General features: G+C 36.5%; 1 protein-coding gene across 3 annotated transcripts in view; it reads right to left on the reverse strand.

Moving 5' to 3' along the window:
* LOC150086107 (solute carrier family 4 member 11-like) overlaps window positions 1-18,697 on the reverse strand; it is a 478,166-nt gene that overhangs the window by 204,431 nt on the left and 255,038 nt on the right. For all 3 annotated transcript variants that reach the window (XM_090373714.1, XM_090373715.1, XM_090373713.1), the window contains one exon: window positions 4,212-4,281. In XM_090373714.1, the coding sequence (XP_090229840.1) occupies window positions 4,212-4,281 (70 nt within the window). The remainder of the gene's footprint in view (window positions 1-4,211; window positions 4,282-18,697) is intronic.

Below are 18,697 nucleotides of genomic sequence, written 5' to 3' on the forward strand. Positions count from 1 at the left end.
TTACACATACAAGGTAGGCCTATAAGACGACAGTTGCTGACTTGAAGACCACCTCACCAATGATAATTTTGTGTTGAGGTTGAAAGTTTACGATGCTGTATTGATCATACGAAAGTCACTGAGTTAGCTCATCCGTCCACTCCTAATTCTGCTTACTTCTGATTTTGGAATGTGCACAATAAACAGAATTGCCAGCAGTGATCGATTACTGGAAGTGGAGAATTCCTGATCCGTTAGGATGATTATGATTCGTGTGTTTTCCTTATTAGTCCAGCAGATAATTTGTAGTTGTCTATCTGCAATGAGGAATAAATATTTATTGATTGTACTATATTTCTGTGATCTGTATGAACATATTCTTAGTTTGTAATCAGTTTTGAAGTTCGACCATCGAAAAGACAACTGGTGACTGCTAATTCTTGATTACGTTTTATTTCCAGTTCCTGGAAATAAAACGTAATCAAGAATTAGCAGTCACCAGTTGTCTTTTCGATGGTCGAACTTCAAACCTGTGATAGTAACCTTGTTTCTATCTTTAAGGAGTTTTACCCGAAGAAAATAGTTGTTGTCCAATAAGTTTCTTCTCTCTGGCTTGTAGTTTATCAAACATAACAAGCTTCAACATTCTCTGCGTCTTCTTCCACAACCTCTATAAAATGCTACATAAGCCCTAATCCAACAAAGAAAGTATTTCTCCTTACATATCGTATCATCAAGAACAGTTTCTAATTCCTTGGACATCGGATCGAGGTAAATGGATCAATATTTTTTAAGCTAGTCGACTCCATAGCCGCATCACTTTTAGAATACACGCAGTTCACAGACACCGATGGCTTAGTTCCTGAGTTTCTTTGGCGCTAATCGAAAACAACCCAAACTCATAATAGTAGTGTTCATTTTTCTTACCATCCTTTGTCATTTTTTTTAAAATTTATGTTCATGATTTTGTAGATTTTCGCAATTTCTAAATGCAGCTTAGATCTAGGGAAAAAATCGTGTTGCTGAAATTAAGAATTCCTCTTTTTCAGAAAAAAAAAGAAGCTCGAGATAGTAAAGCAGTGACGTTGTCCTTCCCCCCTCTGCTCTGAGTAGCAATTTCGCTACATCTTAGTGATTAAAAAGTAAATTAAAAAGAAAATAATGAAAATTGCAACACACCCTGAATGGTTTACAAAGGATGTGTAATTATATGCCAACCAAATTAAGGCACAAAAAACTAATTTCAACAGTTTAAGGCACAAAGAATACGCTTTTCATGTTTGCCGCTTTCAATTAATCTAAACTATAAGGGAAAAGTGCAACTATACTTAAGAAACCCGAAATAATAATATCGCTACGCAAATGTAAACAATAGCTGGATATAATAACGTGTGAATGTTTCCCTAGCAGAAATGTCTCCAATATATGTTAGCGAAGTACGCAATTAATTCACCACGTTACTTATTTCGGTTTCCTCATCATATCGATTGTTGGAGTAGAAAGGAGATGCAAGAAACATTAAAGACATAAGGACATATGGAAAGTCGCATGGTATTATGCAGGGAAGAAGAATAACTAGCCCTGATGGAGGAAGGAACAAATGTGCCCTCCTCAGCATATCCATAAATACATATATTGTATTTATATATATGCTCCCTCTGTATTTGATACAGAAGTAAAATTTTCCAATTACATTTGACAGTTCCACGGAAGTCAACTTGTAAATTGACTTCTTCAAACATTGCTCTTGATTAAACTCTTCCATCATACTTTTCTACTAGTATAAATAAAATAAAATGCCTTTTTATTATATAAAGTGGGTGGTTACTTTATTAGGTACACTTTCCAAAAGCGAGTAGGTCCTCCTTAACCTTCAGAACAGTCTGGATTCGTTGTAGCATAGATCCAATGAAGTGTGGAAAGCGTGCAACAGGAATCCTAGTTCACAAAATGTTTCCGACAGTTGTTTACAAATCAGATGATTGAAGATCTCTACTCGAAATAACTCGCTCCACTTCATCCAGTACTTGGTTAGTTGGATTGACAGCTGGGGAGACCACAGAGTAAGTTGAATTCACTCTCTTCGTGGAAACAGTTTGTAGAATTCTAAACTTGTGACATGGTGCATCTTGTTGGAAGAATCCATTCGCAGGTGAATATATCAGGTGCATTATTAGAACCTGCCACGATGGGTTCGTGGATTCACTGTTTTCCATATTCTGGTCTTCCTAAGCTGAAAACAGCAGGAACGGGATTCGTCAGACCAGGCAATGTTTTTCCCAACTCTCCATTGTCCAATGTTGATGTTTCTGAGCACCTATAACCGTATCCTCTTTCTTCTTGTTAATAGGAGTGGAATCCGGTTCGGATTAAACTCTTGTTAACAGAAATAAAACTTGTCACAAATTCAGAATTGTACAGAACTGTTTCCATGAAGAGAGTGAATTCAACCTACTCCGTGGTATCTCCGGTCACTAGCTATCAATCCAATTGGCCACCTGCTGGATGAAGTGGAACAAGTTATTTCGAGGGAGTGTTTCATTTCACGAAAAGGATAGACGAACCTATTAAAGTGACTACTCAGTGTATTTTCGTGCAATATTCAAAAGTTTTACGACTGCGTTCTTTATCGATGTCTTGCATACAGTCTTGACAACAACTAGTCATCCAATGTAAAAGAAAAACCACCTATGCTTAATGAGAATAAATCAAGGCATTTATTTATTTTCTTAGCCGTGCATTAAAAAGACCCCGTTCTCTTACGTTGGCAAGGTCAGAGCCAAGAACGCAGTCGATACCAAATATTTCTCCCTAAACTAACAAGGTCATCACAAGCATTGCATAGCTACTAACGTCCTCAGTCGATGGTAAACAAGAACGGATGAAGGATCAGTAAATGGAATAGGAGGAGAGAGAAAGCAAGAGAGGTTCATTAGGCTACCAGCTGATTGATTCCAGCTCCATCTATCACCTTTCGCTGCTATAGCACTCTGTGATTGGATGCATCGGGCGGATCTGCAATGCGCGCGATTTGACACATCATTATCGATCTCTTAGTGGTTCTAATTAAACGCAGTTGAAAGAAAGAGAGCTTTTGTAGTTTAAATGCGATGAGAAGAGAATTTAATGGCGAACACACGCGAGCATTACGGATGCCTTGGTTTAACTGGCAATTTGAATATTGGGAATTGAGTTCGAAGGAAATGGAGAAAGATAGTATTGTTTCTATAATTGAGAAGAAATGTAAAGAAAAAAATAAATAATTAACTTTCAAACCCGAGGAAAAATTTTAAAAAAATTAAGTTTTCGCGACCTCCCGGAGGATCGTGACCAACGTTTGAGAAACCTGGCTTACGTCATTGGTAATATTTGTTTATGATTATTTATAATATTGGAGAAATAAATAGTTGATAGAAATAGTTAATTTATCGGAATTTTTCCTTTTTATATATATATTTTTAATTTATTTAAAAATATATATATATAAAATTTGTCCCGATTGTCCTGTTTTTTCTGTCCGGAAAAAATTCAACATGGCAGGATGCACATGGTCTTCTACAAGCTACCGGTAGACCTTACCAGTGAAACGTTGGTCCATACGCACCAGGGGTTCTAGTTCTTGAAGAAAAACATTCCCCACATTAATCAACCACCCCATGGCCGATTGTACAAAGTGGTTTCCAAGTGTCTCAACAATGAACAGAAATGGTTGCGAATGGCATTGGTCTTCAGCACAGTTGATCTACGAATTCTATCAGAAAGAGAAATCTGGGTGTTTGACTAATGGTAACTACGCCTCAACACCTATGCTATCCATCCAGAAACCGCTCAATCACTTCTCGGTTTCTGGATGGAATCCTCCATGGAGTCCAGTCTTGTTGCCTTGCGATTTTAATGTGTTGAGAAGACTGAAAAATGATCTGTCATGGTAAAGGCCATTGGCGAGGGCCCTGTTGCTTATTTTATACTTATGGTGTGTGCTAGAACCTAAATTTCTTTTCCCCTTAAGATTCGCGATTGCAGACATTTTCAAGGAAGCAGCCCTCAACTAATAGCGGGAGTTTAAGTTAATTAAGTCGACATAGGGATGTAACTCAGGAAATTTCATTTTTTAAGATAAATTGAATTTTAAAATCTGTTCCTCTTATTTGTTTTCGTTGCTTCTAAATACCTTAGTTGAAAGAAAAAGGGATAATTTTATTTAAAAAAAAATAAGTAGGGATGTCTTTTACCTGAGTCTTCTGTAAAAAGGGCTTCTTTGGCCTCTGGGATCGTTGCTAGTGATTCTCTATTGTCCAGCACCTGGAATACATGGTAAACAAAAACAGAATTGGTAATTATTGATGCAGTCCCACACGAATTATATAAGACAAAATTAAAAACTGCACGTAAAACGCAGTAAGATACATTTATGTTAAGATTTCAAAGCCAAGTTGGATACGTTGTCCTTCCATCCATCTGGAAAAGACAGTGTGCCTAAGAACTAACGCTGATCTGATTCTGTTATATGCAAGATGTGTCCAAAAGAACTTCTTCATCCAAGTGAATCAAAGGTACATCTGCATAATAAGGAGGATATACCAATATCTCACAACTCCAGGTCTATAGGACCCCAGGAGCTCTGACCTTCAAAATTACAGCACTTATTTAGAAAATGAAATCTCAAATAATTAATTAATCACGGCTTATCCAAACTTATACTAAACTCCCCTTATACAAATTATATGAAACACACTCCTCGAGGTTTTATCTGTCCATCACCAGCTAGTCTACCGTTTAATGAAAACGAATTTAATGAAATTTAGATGGTAGGACAAATAGTTCTAACAGAGCGAATTGTAAAATTTCATGAAAATCCATTGACTGGGAATCGAATTATTACATGCGGACGGACGTACATAGAAATAATAATTGATTGTCAGATTTCTGTTGGTCAGATTTTAGTGAAATTTGTGATGGCTCTACAAATATTTCCAAATAATCCCAATCAGCTTCAACCAGGAGTGCACTCCACTTTCAAAGCGAGTTGCCTAAGTATTGTACTCCTTGAAATAAACCGAATGACAAATGAAGTCCAGAATATCGCGATCAGTTGAATAAAAGCATAGAAAAGAAGAGTGGGGTCTTCAGCATGATCCAGAAACGCTAGAGACCACAGTTTAAAATAATCAAGCTGAAAGTCTAAAGAATGATAGTTTCTTTCTTTCGAGAACAAAAAGGGGTTGTCCACAAAGTGCATGTTCCCTCAGGACAAAGAGTTAACGAAATATTTTATCTGAAGTGGTAGAACATTTGCAGAAATGAGTTTTTTGTGCATGACCACAACCAAACAACTGGATTATGGTAATTTATATTTATGAAATGGGGCAACAATTTTGTACCAAAAAGGGATGTCATGCTTAAAAACGTTGAAGACTTCCCCAAACTATTGAAATAAGTACCCTGTTACAACAAAAATAAAGAATGACGTCACATATTCAGCCGGGGAAAATAAATATAAGTTAATTTCGTGGCTGGATTAACTTGATGCTTAGTTACATAATCCTTTGATACTCAGGGGTGACATATGCGGTATGTCATGCTCTTCTTGCTAAGTTCTGATCCTGACTTAAATTTCAGTTTATTATTCAGCCAGATCAGTGGTGATTAAACATATAGCACATTACATTTTTTAAAACTATATTTATGAAACATTTTTAAATAAGGATATAATACTAATATAGTTAGTATTTATATGGTTACTATTTATATAATTACTAATATAATATGGTTAATCGATTTCTTCTTGCACACGATGGCGTTGATGGCGTCTTCAGAATGCTAGGAAATTCTGAAATGAATACGCTGAATATTCTGTCGTACAGTGCTCTGTCCTATACCATCATCAAGCCCCAGGATGATGTACAGTATTCATCTAATAAGAGGAACTTGTGATAAAACCATATGGCAACTTATATTTTGCAACCATACGCATAATTATCTGTTGACTCCAATTGCAAAAAGTTTCTAACTTTTTGGCCAGTGAGTGCATATACTGAACGTATATAATACCTCCTTTATTTAATAAACTATATTAAATATAGCAACTGATCTTGGAAATATAATAGTTGGACTTTGAACAAGAAGGGTGCAATTGGGGGCTATGGTAATGTAATGAACCTTTTCTTTGTAATTTCGGTATCATTTAGATATCTAAGTAAGAAATGGGGAGAAAAATATTGAAGATAAAACCTCTTAGAAGAATCAGAAATAGAAACTCAAGAAAAATAATAAATGTACTTGAGTTATAAAGATAGCTGAGGTAATGATCAGTAATAAGGTAAAAAGGAACGGAACCAGCACAAGTAACAACTATTGGAAGGGAAGCTAGGAAATGAAACCCGAAGTCATCACAGGATGAAATTAGAGGAGGAAAGAAAAAGAACTACAAGAAAAGAAAAATGTACAGAAAAATGATATCTGTAGCATACTAAAATAACAAAAAACGAAATCATAAATGACTCAATATAAACTATACCACGTGTATATTAAGTTCAGATCGAGACCCATCAGACCAAGTGATCTTTTTTCCATTGTTTCAAGACCGGTCTTGCACCACTCCTGTCGAATCTTTCAATTTTTAAGCTGCATTTTTCAGTCATTTGCTGTACGCTGAAACGTTTCTTCATTTTAGAGCTGCATTTCTCCTTTCGTCTTCCAGTGGTGTAGTTCTCAGATGGTTGCTTTTGACACCATGACTTCCTTTGTTTTCTCAATTGTGGCTCCCATTAAACGTGCTTTAACAACACCTTTTGAAGATCTGAAACACCATTTGCTTTCCTATGGAGTGGATCGACCAAGACGTCCCAGGAAAGCGTACAAAATTGATCTGATGCCAAGGAACTTGTGATCATACCATGTGACTAATTATATTTGTACATCGTATGTTTAATTATTTGTTGATGCCAGCTACAAAAGGTTTCTAATGTTTTGTCCATTGAGTGTATCGTTTTGTTGTATCTTTCTTATGGTAAAACGGCTGTTGTCTAGCTCTCTTCCGTTACCATTAATTTTTAAATGGGATACATGATAGAAGTATGAGATTTTATTCATATTTCCAGAAAAATTGAGCTTCATCAAGTACATCGACTCATCATCAGTAAATACTTTTCATTTTATTGTTGGATGAAAACTGAAGGATTCCAACTGATGGCATCTTTCAGTTGACTTGATAAACTCTTTGATAGATCTAATATATTATGAAGAACATGTTTCGATTACAGACTGGAAAGAAAGGCATTAACTTCACGGAATATTCGATAATATTCAGTAAATTAGCATTAGAGTTCGTTGCCAATCGATAAAGTCATCTGTTCTTTTGGGATTTCTTTTAAGATGGAAGGATTCAGCCCTTAATAATGCGGAAGAGTCTTGCTAGCAAGAAAAGTCTCATGTTGGAAGGGGATTTTTGATACTTAACGTAAAAAATAAGATATAGCAATAAAATTGCAACAAACATTCTTTCAAAGCTCATAAATTTCAATGGTTACCAAACCCCGAGGATTTGGGTTTGGTTATTTTATGGACTATTCTTTTAAACAAGAATTTCAGTTTCTTTGTCGCACGGATCGGGATTATTTATCAATGACCGATCAACATTACAATTAGGGCTTTTGGGAGTAAATGTATTCATTATTTTGTGATTGCCTCGACACATTTATTTGTTGTACTTGTATATATACTGGGTTGAAAATTATTGGTGAGAGGTTTAATAGCTTGAAAAAGATCACGTATTTTTATGAACTTTTTTCTAATAAAGATGTTTCATCACTCTTCATTATTTTTATCCCCTTGAAAGTCGGCGAGCTTAGAAGACGTCAGTCTTCCTTTGTAAGGCAAAGGAAGGCTTTGAGAAGCTAACAATAGTCTTTGTTACAGGACAGATTGAAGGAGCTCAGAATGGAGTGTTCTAGAAGGTGGTTTTTTTTCCATTCGTACTGCTCTAGGTGTTCTGACGCCTCGTCGGTAAGGTTTTTATTTTCTTACTTCCCAAAAATTGATTAATTTTGAAGATCATCAGAATTGGTAAACTTTACCAATCTTAGCTGCAGTGTCTTTCCGGGGTTTTGAGTTAAATTCAAAAAACGATTTCGATTATGACAGTAATGCGAACTTTAAAAATGTATTTTTGTTTCTTTTTTATAAATAAAAACATGTATATAATTTCTCTTTTGTCCTATACGCTTACCCATCAAAGAAAAGGTAGAGACTTCTTTACTTATGTCAACGCTAGAAGGAGAGGAATGAACCTCAATAGTCCTCCAGATATGAATGGTTTAACTGTTGATGATCCTTCTCAGGTTGCTGACAAACTGAATTGGTATTTTGCATTTACATTCACACATGAGGAATTTCTTAGGGATTCCAGAGGTGTTTCAAATTCTAACAAGGAGATGAATGGTTTTGTAATAATTGACAGGCAAATGGAAGAGAAATTCTTGAAGGAAAACATAAAAAAGGCACCTGGTGTGGATTATATGTATTCAATTATGTTAATGGAGTTAGATAAAGAGGTCACAATAAACCTTTTACCATAAATACGAGAGCATCCTTGGATTCAGTGGAGGTTCCTGTGGACTTGAGATATGCAAATATATCCCCAACTCACAAAGGAGGATCAAAACGTGACAGGAGTAATTACAGACCCGTTAACTTTGACTTCTGTTTTAGGGAAAATAATGGAGTTTCTGTTTAAAGAAGTAATGCGGGGCTACCTAGACGGGAATGTAATTATACTGAAGTCACGCCATGGATTTGTTAAAGTCCCATCTTGTCTGACCAATTTGTTTAGATATTGTGGCAGTAAAAATGAACTGGATGCAAAAAATTATTTTGATATCATATTTGTATTTTAGGAAATCTTTTGATAGTGTTGGTCATAAAAGATTGTTGTACAAATTAGGGGAGTGTTGCATTAAGGGATTGTTGAGTGGGAAGACAGAAAGCGGCAATCAATGGACACTGTGCTTCGTTGTTGGGGGAATTCCAGTAATAACACTTGGCACATTGTTTTCTGTATTTATTAATGATACTGACGAAGGTTTATCAGACTTAATATATAAGTTTGCAGATAGAAATTTTGGTAGGATGATTAATGACAATAATCAGGTTATGCAAATAGATCTAGAAAAATTAGGCAGACGGGCTGAGAAATGGCAGTTGAAGTTTAACATTGAGATATACATTAACCTGAGATTAACGTACGGTGTGGTATTACACTCAGGATAGCATAAAATGATCTGGGAATTGTACAGTCAGATGTGAAGTTCTCTGAGCAATGCAGAGCTGCTAGGATTACTCATGAGGTTTTGTGAATAATAAACAGGAATTTTGCTAACAGGGATGAGGAGGTGATTGTCCCGTTGTATAAGGCAATAGTTAGACCACAACGGGTCCAGAGCCCTTATTTAGGAAGGTTGTGGACCTGTTGGAATGGATGCAGAGAAGAGCAGAGCAAAAAGATTGGCAATGGGAACAAAAAAAGGTTTTCTTACCACAAAGGACCAGTTCTGCAAGCTGCAGCGTCTGGAAACTAGGCACCTGCGGGTGGACCTAATTGTAGCGTTTAAAATCTTAAATAATCATGGCCTTTTTCTTTTTGCTCTGACTACATATGTGAGAGGGCATAAATTCAAATTGTGGAAGGACGGTTGCAAGTGCGGAAATTTGCCATCAGCCAGTGGATCACTGTATCAAGCTTCCATCTAGTGTTGTGGAGGTGAGTAGTTTGAATAAGTTCAAGGAAGAACAAGATAAACTGTTAGAGAGGTGATGTGGGAAGGGTTTTTTTTTGCTGATACTGTATAAGTTTGCTTTCTTGCATCATTTGCCACTACTAATATTAATTCTTCGAGCCTGGGCACTACACACTTGTGTTGGTTGGTTGTTGTACATTTTAGGCGTATCAGCAACTTAGACCATACTGCCCCGTATATAATGTGTCTTGTATACCTGTAAATTGCGTGTGATATGTGGTCAATTTGCTGTTTGCTGGACGAAAAACCCGAATTTCTGGGGGGGGGGGACATACTATCTTCTCCTGAGATCGACTAACTCAGCCACATTGCGAAAAATGTCCATAGAAATCCTCTCCTGATTAACGGGATTCGAATTCAGGTCTTTTCCATCAGTGCGGGGAGGACGGTGGTTATACCAATTGTGCTACCCACGAGGGCATTACTTACGAAGAAGACGAAGTGTCTCTTTTAAAATCCGGATTTTTAAAATAATAAAATAAAACGAGCACAAATTTAGGGATTAGAAATTTCACGATAAAATAAAAAAAAAAGTGTAGAAAGCCACAGCGTTAGACAGTTTCATGCCATCTTATAACCGACTGTAATAACTCATATTACTCCTGATTAGCAATCCGTGGCGCATGAAGGGAAAATCTGATGGTGTTTACCTCTTTTCCGAAAAGATCATTATGGCACTTCTAAATGTCACAAGTAAAGCGCTCTTCATGACGTTGTGCAATACCTAGGCAACTCGCTGTGAAGGTTTCCGCTGTAGTACGAAAAACCGAACTGTTGGAACTGTGCGGGTTACAGTAGCGCACAAAACCCATCCTTTTTGTGTATAAATTATTTTTATTAACATAAGCAAATATTCAAAATTTACTTTAAGGTTTTTGATAAAATATAAATGAATTTAATTTCGGAAAGTTTTTTTCAGAGGCGAAAATATGAATTCCACCCAATCCCCTAACGTAATTAAAACCGATTGATTTAACAAAGCAGTTTTTGAAGCAGAACCCATTCATAAGCTGAACTTATGTCGAGTGTAATAAAACGTGACATCCAATCAAGAAAAAAAATTTGCAAAAAAAAAAGCAAGCTCTTCTGAAACCGACTAACTCGGCCACTTTGTGAAAAAGACCCATAAAAATTCCTCCGATCATCAACGGGACTCGAACTCATGTTCCGGTGATCCTAAAAACTGTGCTACCCACGAAGGCTGTTTGAATGTAATTTTCATTGGGCCTAATATCTAGTTACTTGGTTATTTTCAAAGAAGGTTCTGGATTCGTAACTCCCATCACATCTTGCTTTTAATATTTCAATTAAAATATTAACAATATTTAACAACTGATTTTAAATTTGAACTGTCGAAGTCTTCTTAAAAATTTCAATTTCAAGAGGCTTTTAAGTGTTCCTCCAATGATCTCGACTTTGGAAAAAAAAAAATCAGATATCTGTTAGTTTACAGCAACTTAGATTTTTTTTTTTTTTTATGAAAACCCCAAACACGAGAGGTATTAGAACCTATAGTACTTTGTGCTGTGCTTGGACTGAAGGTTGAGATGATGAAAGAAGATACTTGCTGATGTTGAGGATGGCCTTGCGATACTTGTTCAGCCTTGAACTTCTTGCAGGTTGTAATTTTCAGGAAATACAAATGTATGTATGTATGAAGGAAGGTTGTTCCAGAAAAAAAGTTGAATGAATAAATGAGGAAGAAGAAAAGTTGGTTGTGTGAGTTTGAAGTTGGACAGTAAATGGATGTTGGCTGGTAGCGGCACGTGTTCGGACTACTTTGTAAGACAGCGGGAATTACAGAAGCCAATTCAGAAGAAAAGTGCTCATGGAAGTATCTGTAGAAAAGGCATGCAGCAGAAACAGAACGTCTATGAGACAGGGAGTGGATTTTAGGAGGATTAAAATCAACTAAGTTATCTTTGCCCAACTGGAGAATTACCTGAAGATCTGCATTTAAGGAATTGGCAGTGGATAATCGAGAAGTATAATCTGTTTGTGCAGAGCAAGATTTCCCCAACTGGAAGGTGGAATGCAACGTGCTATCATCAGCAAAACTGTGGATAGGATTTGTGGTCAATGGAAGAAGGCCATTCATATACAAGAGGAAAAGAGTGGAGAAAAAGAACCAAACCCTAGGGAAATCAGCATTAATGGAGAAGTTAGAAGACAAAGCCATCTACCATTGCTCGCATTGAGCGGTCAGAGAGAAAACTGGATACTCAATTACAAAAAACAGTTGGCAAACCTCAAAATGGAAGCTTATTTAGAAGACATTTATGTTAAAACATGATCAAAAGCCTTAAGCTTTTAAAATGTCAAGAGCTGCTGCTTGAGTTTCACCAAACTTTTCTATTGCATTTGTTCATAGATGGGTAACATAAACCAAAATATCACCAGCTGACTGACGGAATCAATTCTGGCGATCGTTGGTGAAATGGAAGGCTTCTAGATAGTTAAGAGTTGGCAATTAATTGATTTCTCCATTGCTTTACAAAAAGTATAAGTAAATATAATGGACGATAATTGGATGGGAGGGATTTTTCACCCTTTTTTAGGAACTGGCTGGATATGAGTAAATTTCCAAAACAGAAGAGAAAACAGCTTTCGAAAAAGAAAGTGAAAAAAGGCGGCAAAGAACAGGAGTAAGTTCAGGAGCACAGGTTTTGAGAGAAAGTGGATATAAACCATCAGGATCTGTAAATTGGGGGGTACAGTTCGATTTCACAAAGAACGTTATAAATTTTGTACATTTAAACCTGTTTTGAGCTTTATATTATGTGTTTGAGTCGCTTTATGAAACATTCTATCACTTGTAACGTATTAGGTTTTACTTCTACTAAAATTACATTTAATAAAAATAAATAAATAAATAAATAAATCTCTTTATTCACAAAGATTAAACCTTTATACATTAGAAGACATACCAAAGGTTGAAAACTAATTTATAAGATAATAAACGGTCCATGTTAGGCAATAATTCATTATTGGCTGACATTAACATAAACGTTCCATCAAGAATTACTAAAAATCCAACCACATTCAAAACCAACTACCGAACAAACTGGGGAAATATTTATCAAAATTATTATTATTATATAAAAAAAATTATTTCTCATTTAATGTTCAATGTCTTCAGGTCTTAAAGTTGTCTTTAGATAATTGACAAAACCCGCAGTAGTTTTTCCCATCCATTATCTTCTTAATGATTTCAATTTATTTGTCAAAGTAATCGGAAAATTTGCTGATGCATCCAACCTTTAACTAGTACTTATCCACCAAGTTCTGCTTTAAATTGGACACAGAAGTAGCAGCCCATTATTACTATATCAGGCGTAACGGTATGTTGGACAATTCTTGACATTTATGACACTACTATGGCAGGATCATGGGAATGTGCCAGCTGTTGGTTAGCGATCCATCCAGCATAAGCACTTTGACATGTACGTAACGCACCTGTGCACCGAAGGTTAATTTACTATCGTATGGGATTCTGTGATTCATTCGTTCCACTTTAAACTGATAAACTGATAAACAGAATTCCTAGTTGGAGGATTTATAATATCCACGATAGATTAAATTCACTTTTTACTTCCATAAATTTTATTTCAACCAGTATGGTTTTGTGATTTCTGTCATTCTGAGCGCAACCTAATCTTAGAAAATACAGTTTCAATTGCTTTTCTTCAATATTTTTTCTCATTTTCCAAACAATTTCAATGTCCCATCCTCGAATTTTCAGAGTTTCCCGAAGCAACCTGTCTTACCAGAGCGACTGGTATATTCCCTTGTGACAATCTACTTACACTCAGCAGCACACATCCATTAAACTGAAGCAGTTACTGTGGCTCTCAGGAGATAAATATACTTCCCGATACGTATCTCTGATGACTTCCTACCGAAGTTATGTGTAATTATTTTTAATCTTTTCAAATGTCTCTTTCTCAATAATAAAGAGTAAACGGTTCAGCCTACATCAATAACATTCTAGATGTCATCAGGGAGGAACATAAAACATAGACTTTTGGAAGTGTGCCCAGAAAGCGGATTCACACGACTTAGATGAACTGTCAATAACGTTGTGACAAAAGAAACACAGACACATCAAGAAGTAGAGACTTGAGATATAGAAACTTTGAACAAAGTCGCAATTGACAATATAGCATGGCGTTGAGACGATACATAAATACTTTTTCAAAAAAATTGAGAACAGCGAACTGATCTGTTGTTTTTGTGTTTGGTTCGGTGATATTTATTTAACGAAACTGCTCAGACCTATGTGGTCATTCGGGAGTATAAACAGAAGATTTAGATAGAGTATTATTAATACACTGAGTTGCCGCTTTATTAGGTACACCGATACAACTCGTGAAATGAAGCTCTTATTCAGTAACCGTGTTCGTACCACGCAATATAAAGCAGGTGAGCAGATCGGTAAGGATTCTGTATTTGCGATTCAGTACGAGAATGCTCAAGACGAAAGATTTAAGTCAGTTTGAATCTGGAGTATATCCATCTGCAAATGAGTTCTTCCAACAGGGTACTGCTCCATGTCACGAGGCCAGAATACAGATCCGGTTCCAGGAACATGAGACTGAATTTAGCCTAATGTAGGGAGCCTTCTCACTCACGAGATTTCAGCCCTACTGAGCACCTGTGGAATAAGGTCGAACGAACTTTTGGGAGTAGAGATCGCAACTGTCCAATTTGCTACAACTGGGGGAAGAAATTTGGTAAGAATAATAATACGGTGCATGTGAGGATGTAGATCCCAAAGAGTACTGTCAAGCTGCATTCATGAGTTGTTAATAAAAATCTAAAACAATGATGGACCCAAAGACGAGAAGTGTGGAACTCCCGTTTGGAATAAGCAAGGAGAAATGAAATCTGATGGGAAGATATATAATCTCTTAACCACCGGAAAGAGCAAAATTTTACATCCCATACCGATTTAATTTCAGCAGAATTAGATCAATAGAGACTAGCTCGAAATATCACTGTACACCAATTCTTTTTTTATCAGACATTTTTTATGTTTGTGTCCTTATCGACTAACCGTATTCATGGAAAATTTTAAATCTGGGATCGCCTAACCACAATTCTGATTTTTTAATCACAAATTAGCCTGAAAAATTCCAAATCACTCTGGCGTACGATTTTCATTCATAACACCCAAAAATTCAACTAAACTCAGAACTCAGGAGAAAATACCGAAGAAAATTCTCCATCAACAGCAGCAAAAATCGAATATACAACTTTCTGTTGTCAGATTATACCACCACAGTCACCATAACCATTAAATCGATCATTAGTTCGTTGTTAACGATCCATCCCGTTAACAACAATCCAATAGAACACAACTTAAAATTTTAATTATCATTTTTAAAAATCCCTAAATCCATTTTGATTTATTGAGCTCGATAATCTGTAACCAAGTACAACGGGTACGTATTATTAATTATACAGAAGCATTTATTTTCTCTGTGTAGCTGAACCAAGGCACAAAGTTATCGGGCGAGGAAGGAAATTGTTGGGGATGAAAGTTTTCGAACATCTTTTGTCACTCTGGCAGCGACAAACTATTTTTTCAAGAAAGATTCCGTGTCTTCTTTGAAAATTACTTGTTTCCACGTAACACACGCACGAACACACCAAACCGTCCGTAATATGTGAGCAAACAATTTCTTCTTTAGCGTCCTTATCTTGTAGTCCTGTGTTTACTCTATCTTCCTGACCTTCCGCATCCTGACCCACTTTCGTTCATTGCAAGATAAGAGAACTGCAGTAGCTTTTCATTATTCATGGCGGTCTCTCCATTGATTATCGTACTTATTGTCCTGAGGCACAAAGTCCAAGAGATGCGCAGTACGCTACATAAAAGGAGACGATAGATATATATACGTATACATACAAATATGCATTTTTTTCTACACCATTTCTTGGTTTGCTGAATTGGTACACGCGACGCAAGTTTGAAGAACGCACATCAGTTTCTTAGCGCATTTTCTTTTTTAGAAATTTTTCTTTTCGTGCGGCCAACACAGATCCACTCTTTGTTGTTTCTTTCAATGATCCGACGTGCTGTTTTTACTTTGGGATTACTTTTCATGTTTAATGAGCTTTACAAGGTTTTCGGGAATGGAAGTCCATAAAATATAGTCCCGTGCATTTAATAATTTCGTTTAAACTTAACTGCTATCCAAGGAGGCACTACAAGATTATAAAATGAAATGGGTACAGGGATGGTAACTCTTTCTGCGATGCCACTACACAATTAGAAGGCAGTGCCCATTTTTACATTAGGAATGACATTTAGGATTCATTCAGTTTACTCAACACTTGGCTTCTTTTAAATATGATACCTTTTGGAGATGTACCGAGCTGGAAAGGACAGCTCTGTACTTCTTTGACTTCTAAGGAAATACTTTTCTAATTTCCATCAGTCGGTAGGCCAAGATGTTAAGAAAGACTGTTTCTTTTAATTAGTTTTAGAACAAAAAGTTTTAATACAAGAGTAGAGTGTGGTGAATGCAAAAACAAATCAGTAGCCATCACCACATTACTTGTTGGCACGAAGTATGTGTTATAACGAATAAATTTTAGTTAAAAATTACTAAGAATGCGTTATTAATTATCATTATAAGTTTATTTATTAAAATACAACATAATTTCATCTAACATTCATAAGATTTGTTAGTTTTCCATTTTATCTTAATATGTCATTCGATATTAATGTGTGGCGTATTTTGGGCTGACAGATAAATTAAATAAACAAAGCAAGTTAATGCAAAAAACTTCCGGTTGGGGGAGAATCTAAGCTATTCCATTAGAAATTGATTGCAGTGTGGTTATATGTTTTAATGACAGGTTGTCATTAATTAAGCAGGGCTGTTAGTTGGTGAATATGGCTATAAAAAGTATAAAAATGAACTGAAAAATCAAGAAATTCAAAATGAAGTTTTAATCGCGTTCATTATTCATATTTACAGAAATCTTTTTCATTTTAGAATACAAATACCCGAAGCCATTTAAATAGATGCCAGTTCAACATTTTGATACGTTTCAGAAGGAGATGGAAAGTACGAAGAGGAGATAAATCCTCTTTCATCAGTTATTCGAAGGAAATAAAGTGTGGGGAGGACGGTGCTGTACTGTGCTATTCGCGTGGGCATGGGAGGGGGAGTTATGCTCTTGGTTAATAAGCACTTAGAATTTACCAAGAGATTACAAATATCTCTACCAGGAGATTAAAAATCGATGGTCGGTTAGAAATACTCTAAATCAAAACTTAAAAGAAACATCTCTCCATGGATCACGATGGCTATGCTCTGGAAGAGTCACCAAAAGTGCCGGCTCAGCATCAGTGGGATATGGGACCAGGCTGCTGTCAGGTCATACCTTTATTGATCTAATTAAGACCTGTATAAACTCCCTCCTACCCTCTCCAGAACATCAAGAAGACGATCTAATGATCAGAATTGTAGGACAGGGTGTCTAGCAGTGGAAACTCTAGTCCCACGAGTTAAACGCTATTGCTGTAGTCAACTTAGTAAATAATAGACTAAGTCAAAAAGGCTGGTTGACTCTGATGGAACCTCGATAAACTCAAGGAGCGTTAAGTAAACCAGACCTTCTTTGTTTGGGGGAAGGGAGGAATGTGCCTATCTATTGGACGCACAAATCGTGGGCTCAGGTTATGATCTAGAAACTTCCCACCGATTGAAACATCGATATTATGACATGAATAATAGCCTCAAGTAATTAATTAAAGAAGATGAGTTAATTCCCATTGTATCTACTATTACTGTTCCATATCGGGGGTCTGGTGCTTGACTTCAGCTTCTCTTCTATTATCCATGGGGTTAATCAAATGGAATCCATGAGATTTGAAAATAATTTCCCTCCGAGTTCTTCAGGGAACGTTTGGCTGCTGGCGGGTTCATCAAACAGATGACTTCGATGGAATGACGAACCTGTCATGCTGGAGTTGCATTCGCGCATTTGTAAAAGGTACCGTAGCCTTATTCATTGGAAATTGGAAAAATAAATAAAAATGTTGGTTAAGAAGCACTTAGAATCTAAGGCAGAACATCATATCGCCAATGTCGGATAGAGACTAATATTCTACCCGGGCATTGTAGAATCGAAAAATGGGGGTGGTCAAATTATGCACACAGGACAGCAGGCAGCACGCTCATAACAAACCCAAAAATCTGTTCTTAGATGATGTCTGTGCCTAGAGATTCCTCTAAGTGGCGTCCTCGCCTTGGAAGATCATACCATTTGCCGGCCCTTTTCACGTAAGCCACCATAAAAAAATATTAGTTACGCCGGTGGCTGATCATGTTCCGAGGAAACTCGTGGCCAAATCGTTGAGCCGGCCCTGTCTAAAATATTAAAGAAATAAAGAGGATTAATCGGCTTTCCAACTGGGAATTTCCTGCAAGAACAAAGCTATAACATCGGATTTTCAGCAATTTCGCTATAAAAACATGGGCGCACTCAATCAGTCTTTAAATTATCCACAGAACGACAGTGGTGATTTATTTCTCCATACTCTAGAGATAAACATGAAAACAAAATGGAAAGAACGGACATTTATTTTTTAGCTGTACTCCAAGTCATCCCTGGGGTTAGGAGCGGCGTAACCCTTACTTCGAACTGAGCTGGGGTATCGATTGTTGAAGGACAAATGCACGTGACACGCGATTGGTTGCTAGAGGAGACTTTTGATCGATTTCACTTTGTCAGCAAGTCTGCTGAAAACACATGTTAGAATAACATTTTTTATCGGTGGGAGGACATACAATTGATGGAACAGCGCCACCGTGCATTCATATATATATTTTTTATCTCTTATTGTCGATTTTATGAGGTATGTTCTCGTTTTCCTCACCATTTTGTTTGCTGTAAATTCTCTTGCT

The sequence above is a fragment of the Mastigoproctus giganteus genome, chromosome 5 (genome assembly GCF_048544385.1).
Source record: "Mastigoproctus giganteus isolate SK-2022 chromosome 5, ASM4854438v1, whole genome shotgun sequence".
Lineage (NCBI taxonomy): Eukaryota > Metazoa > Arthropoda > Arachnida > Uropygi > Thelyphonidae > Mastigoproctus > Mastigoproctus giganteus.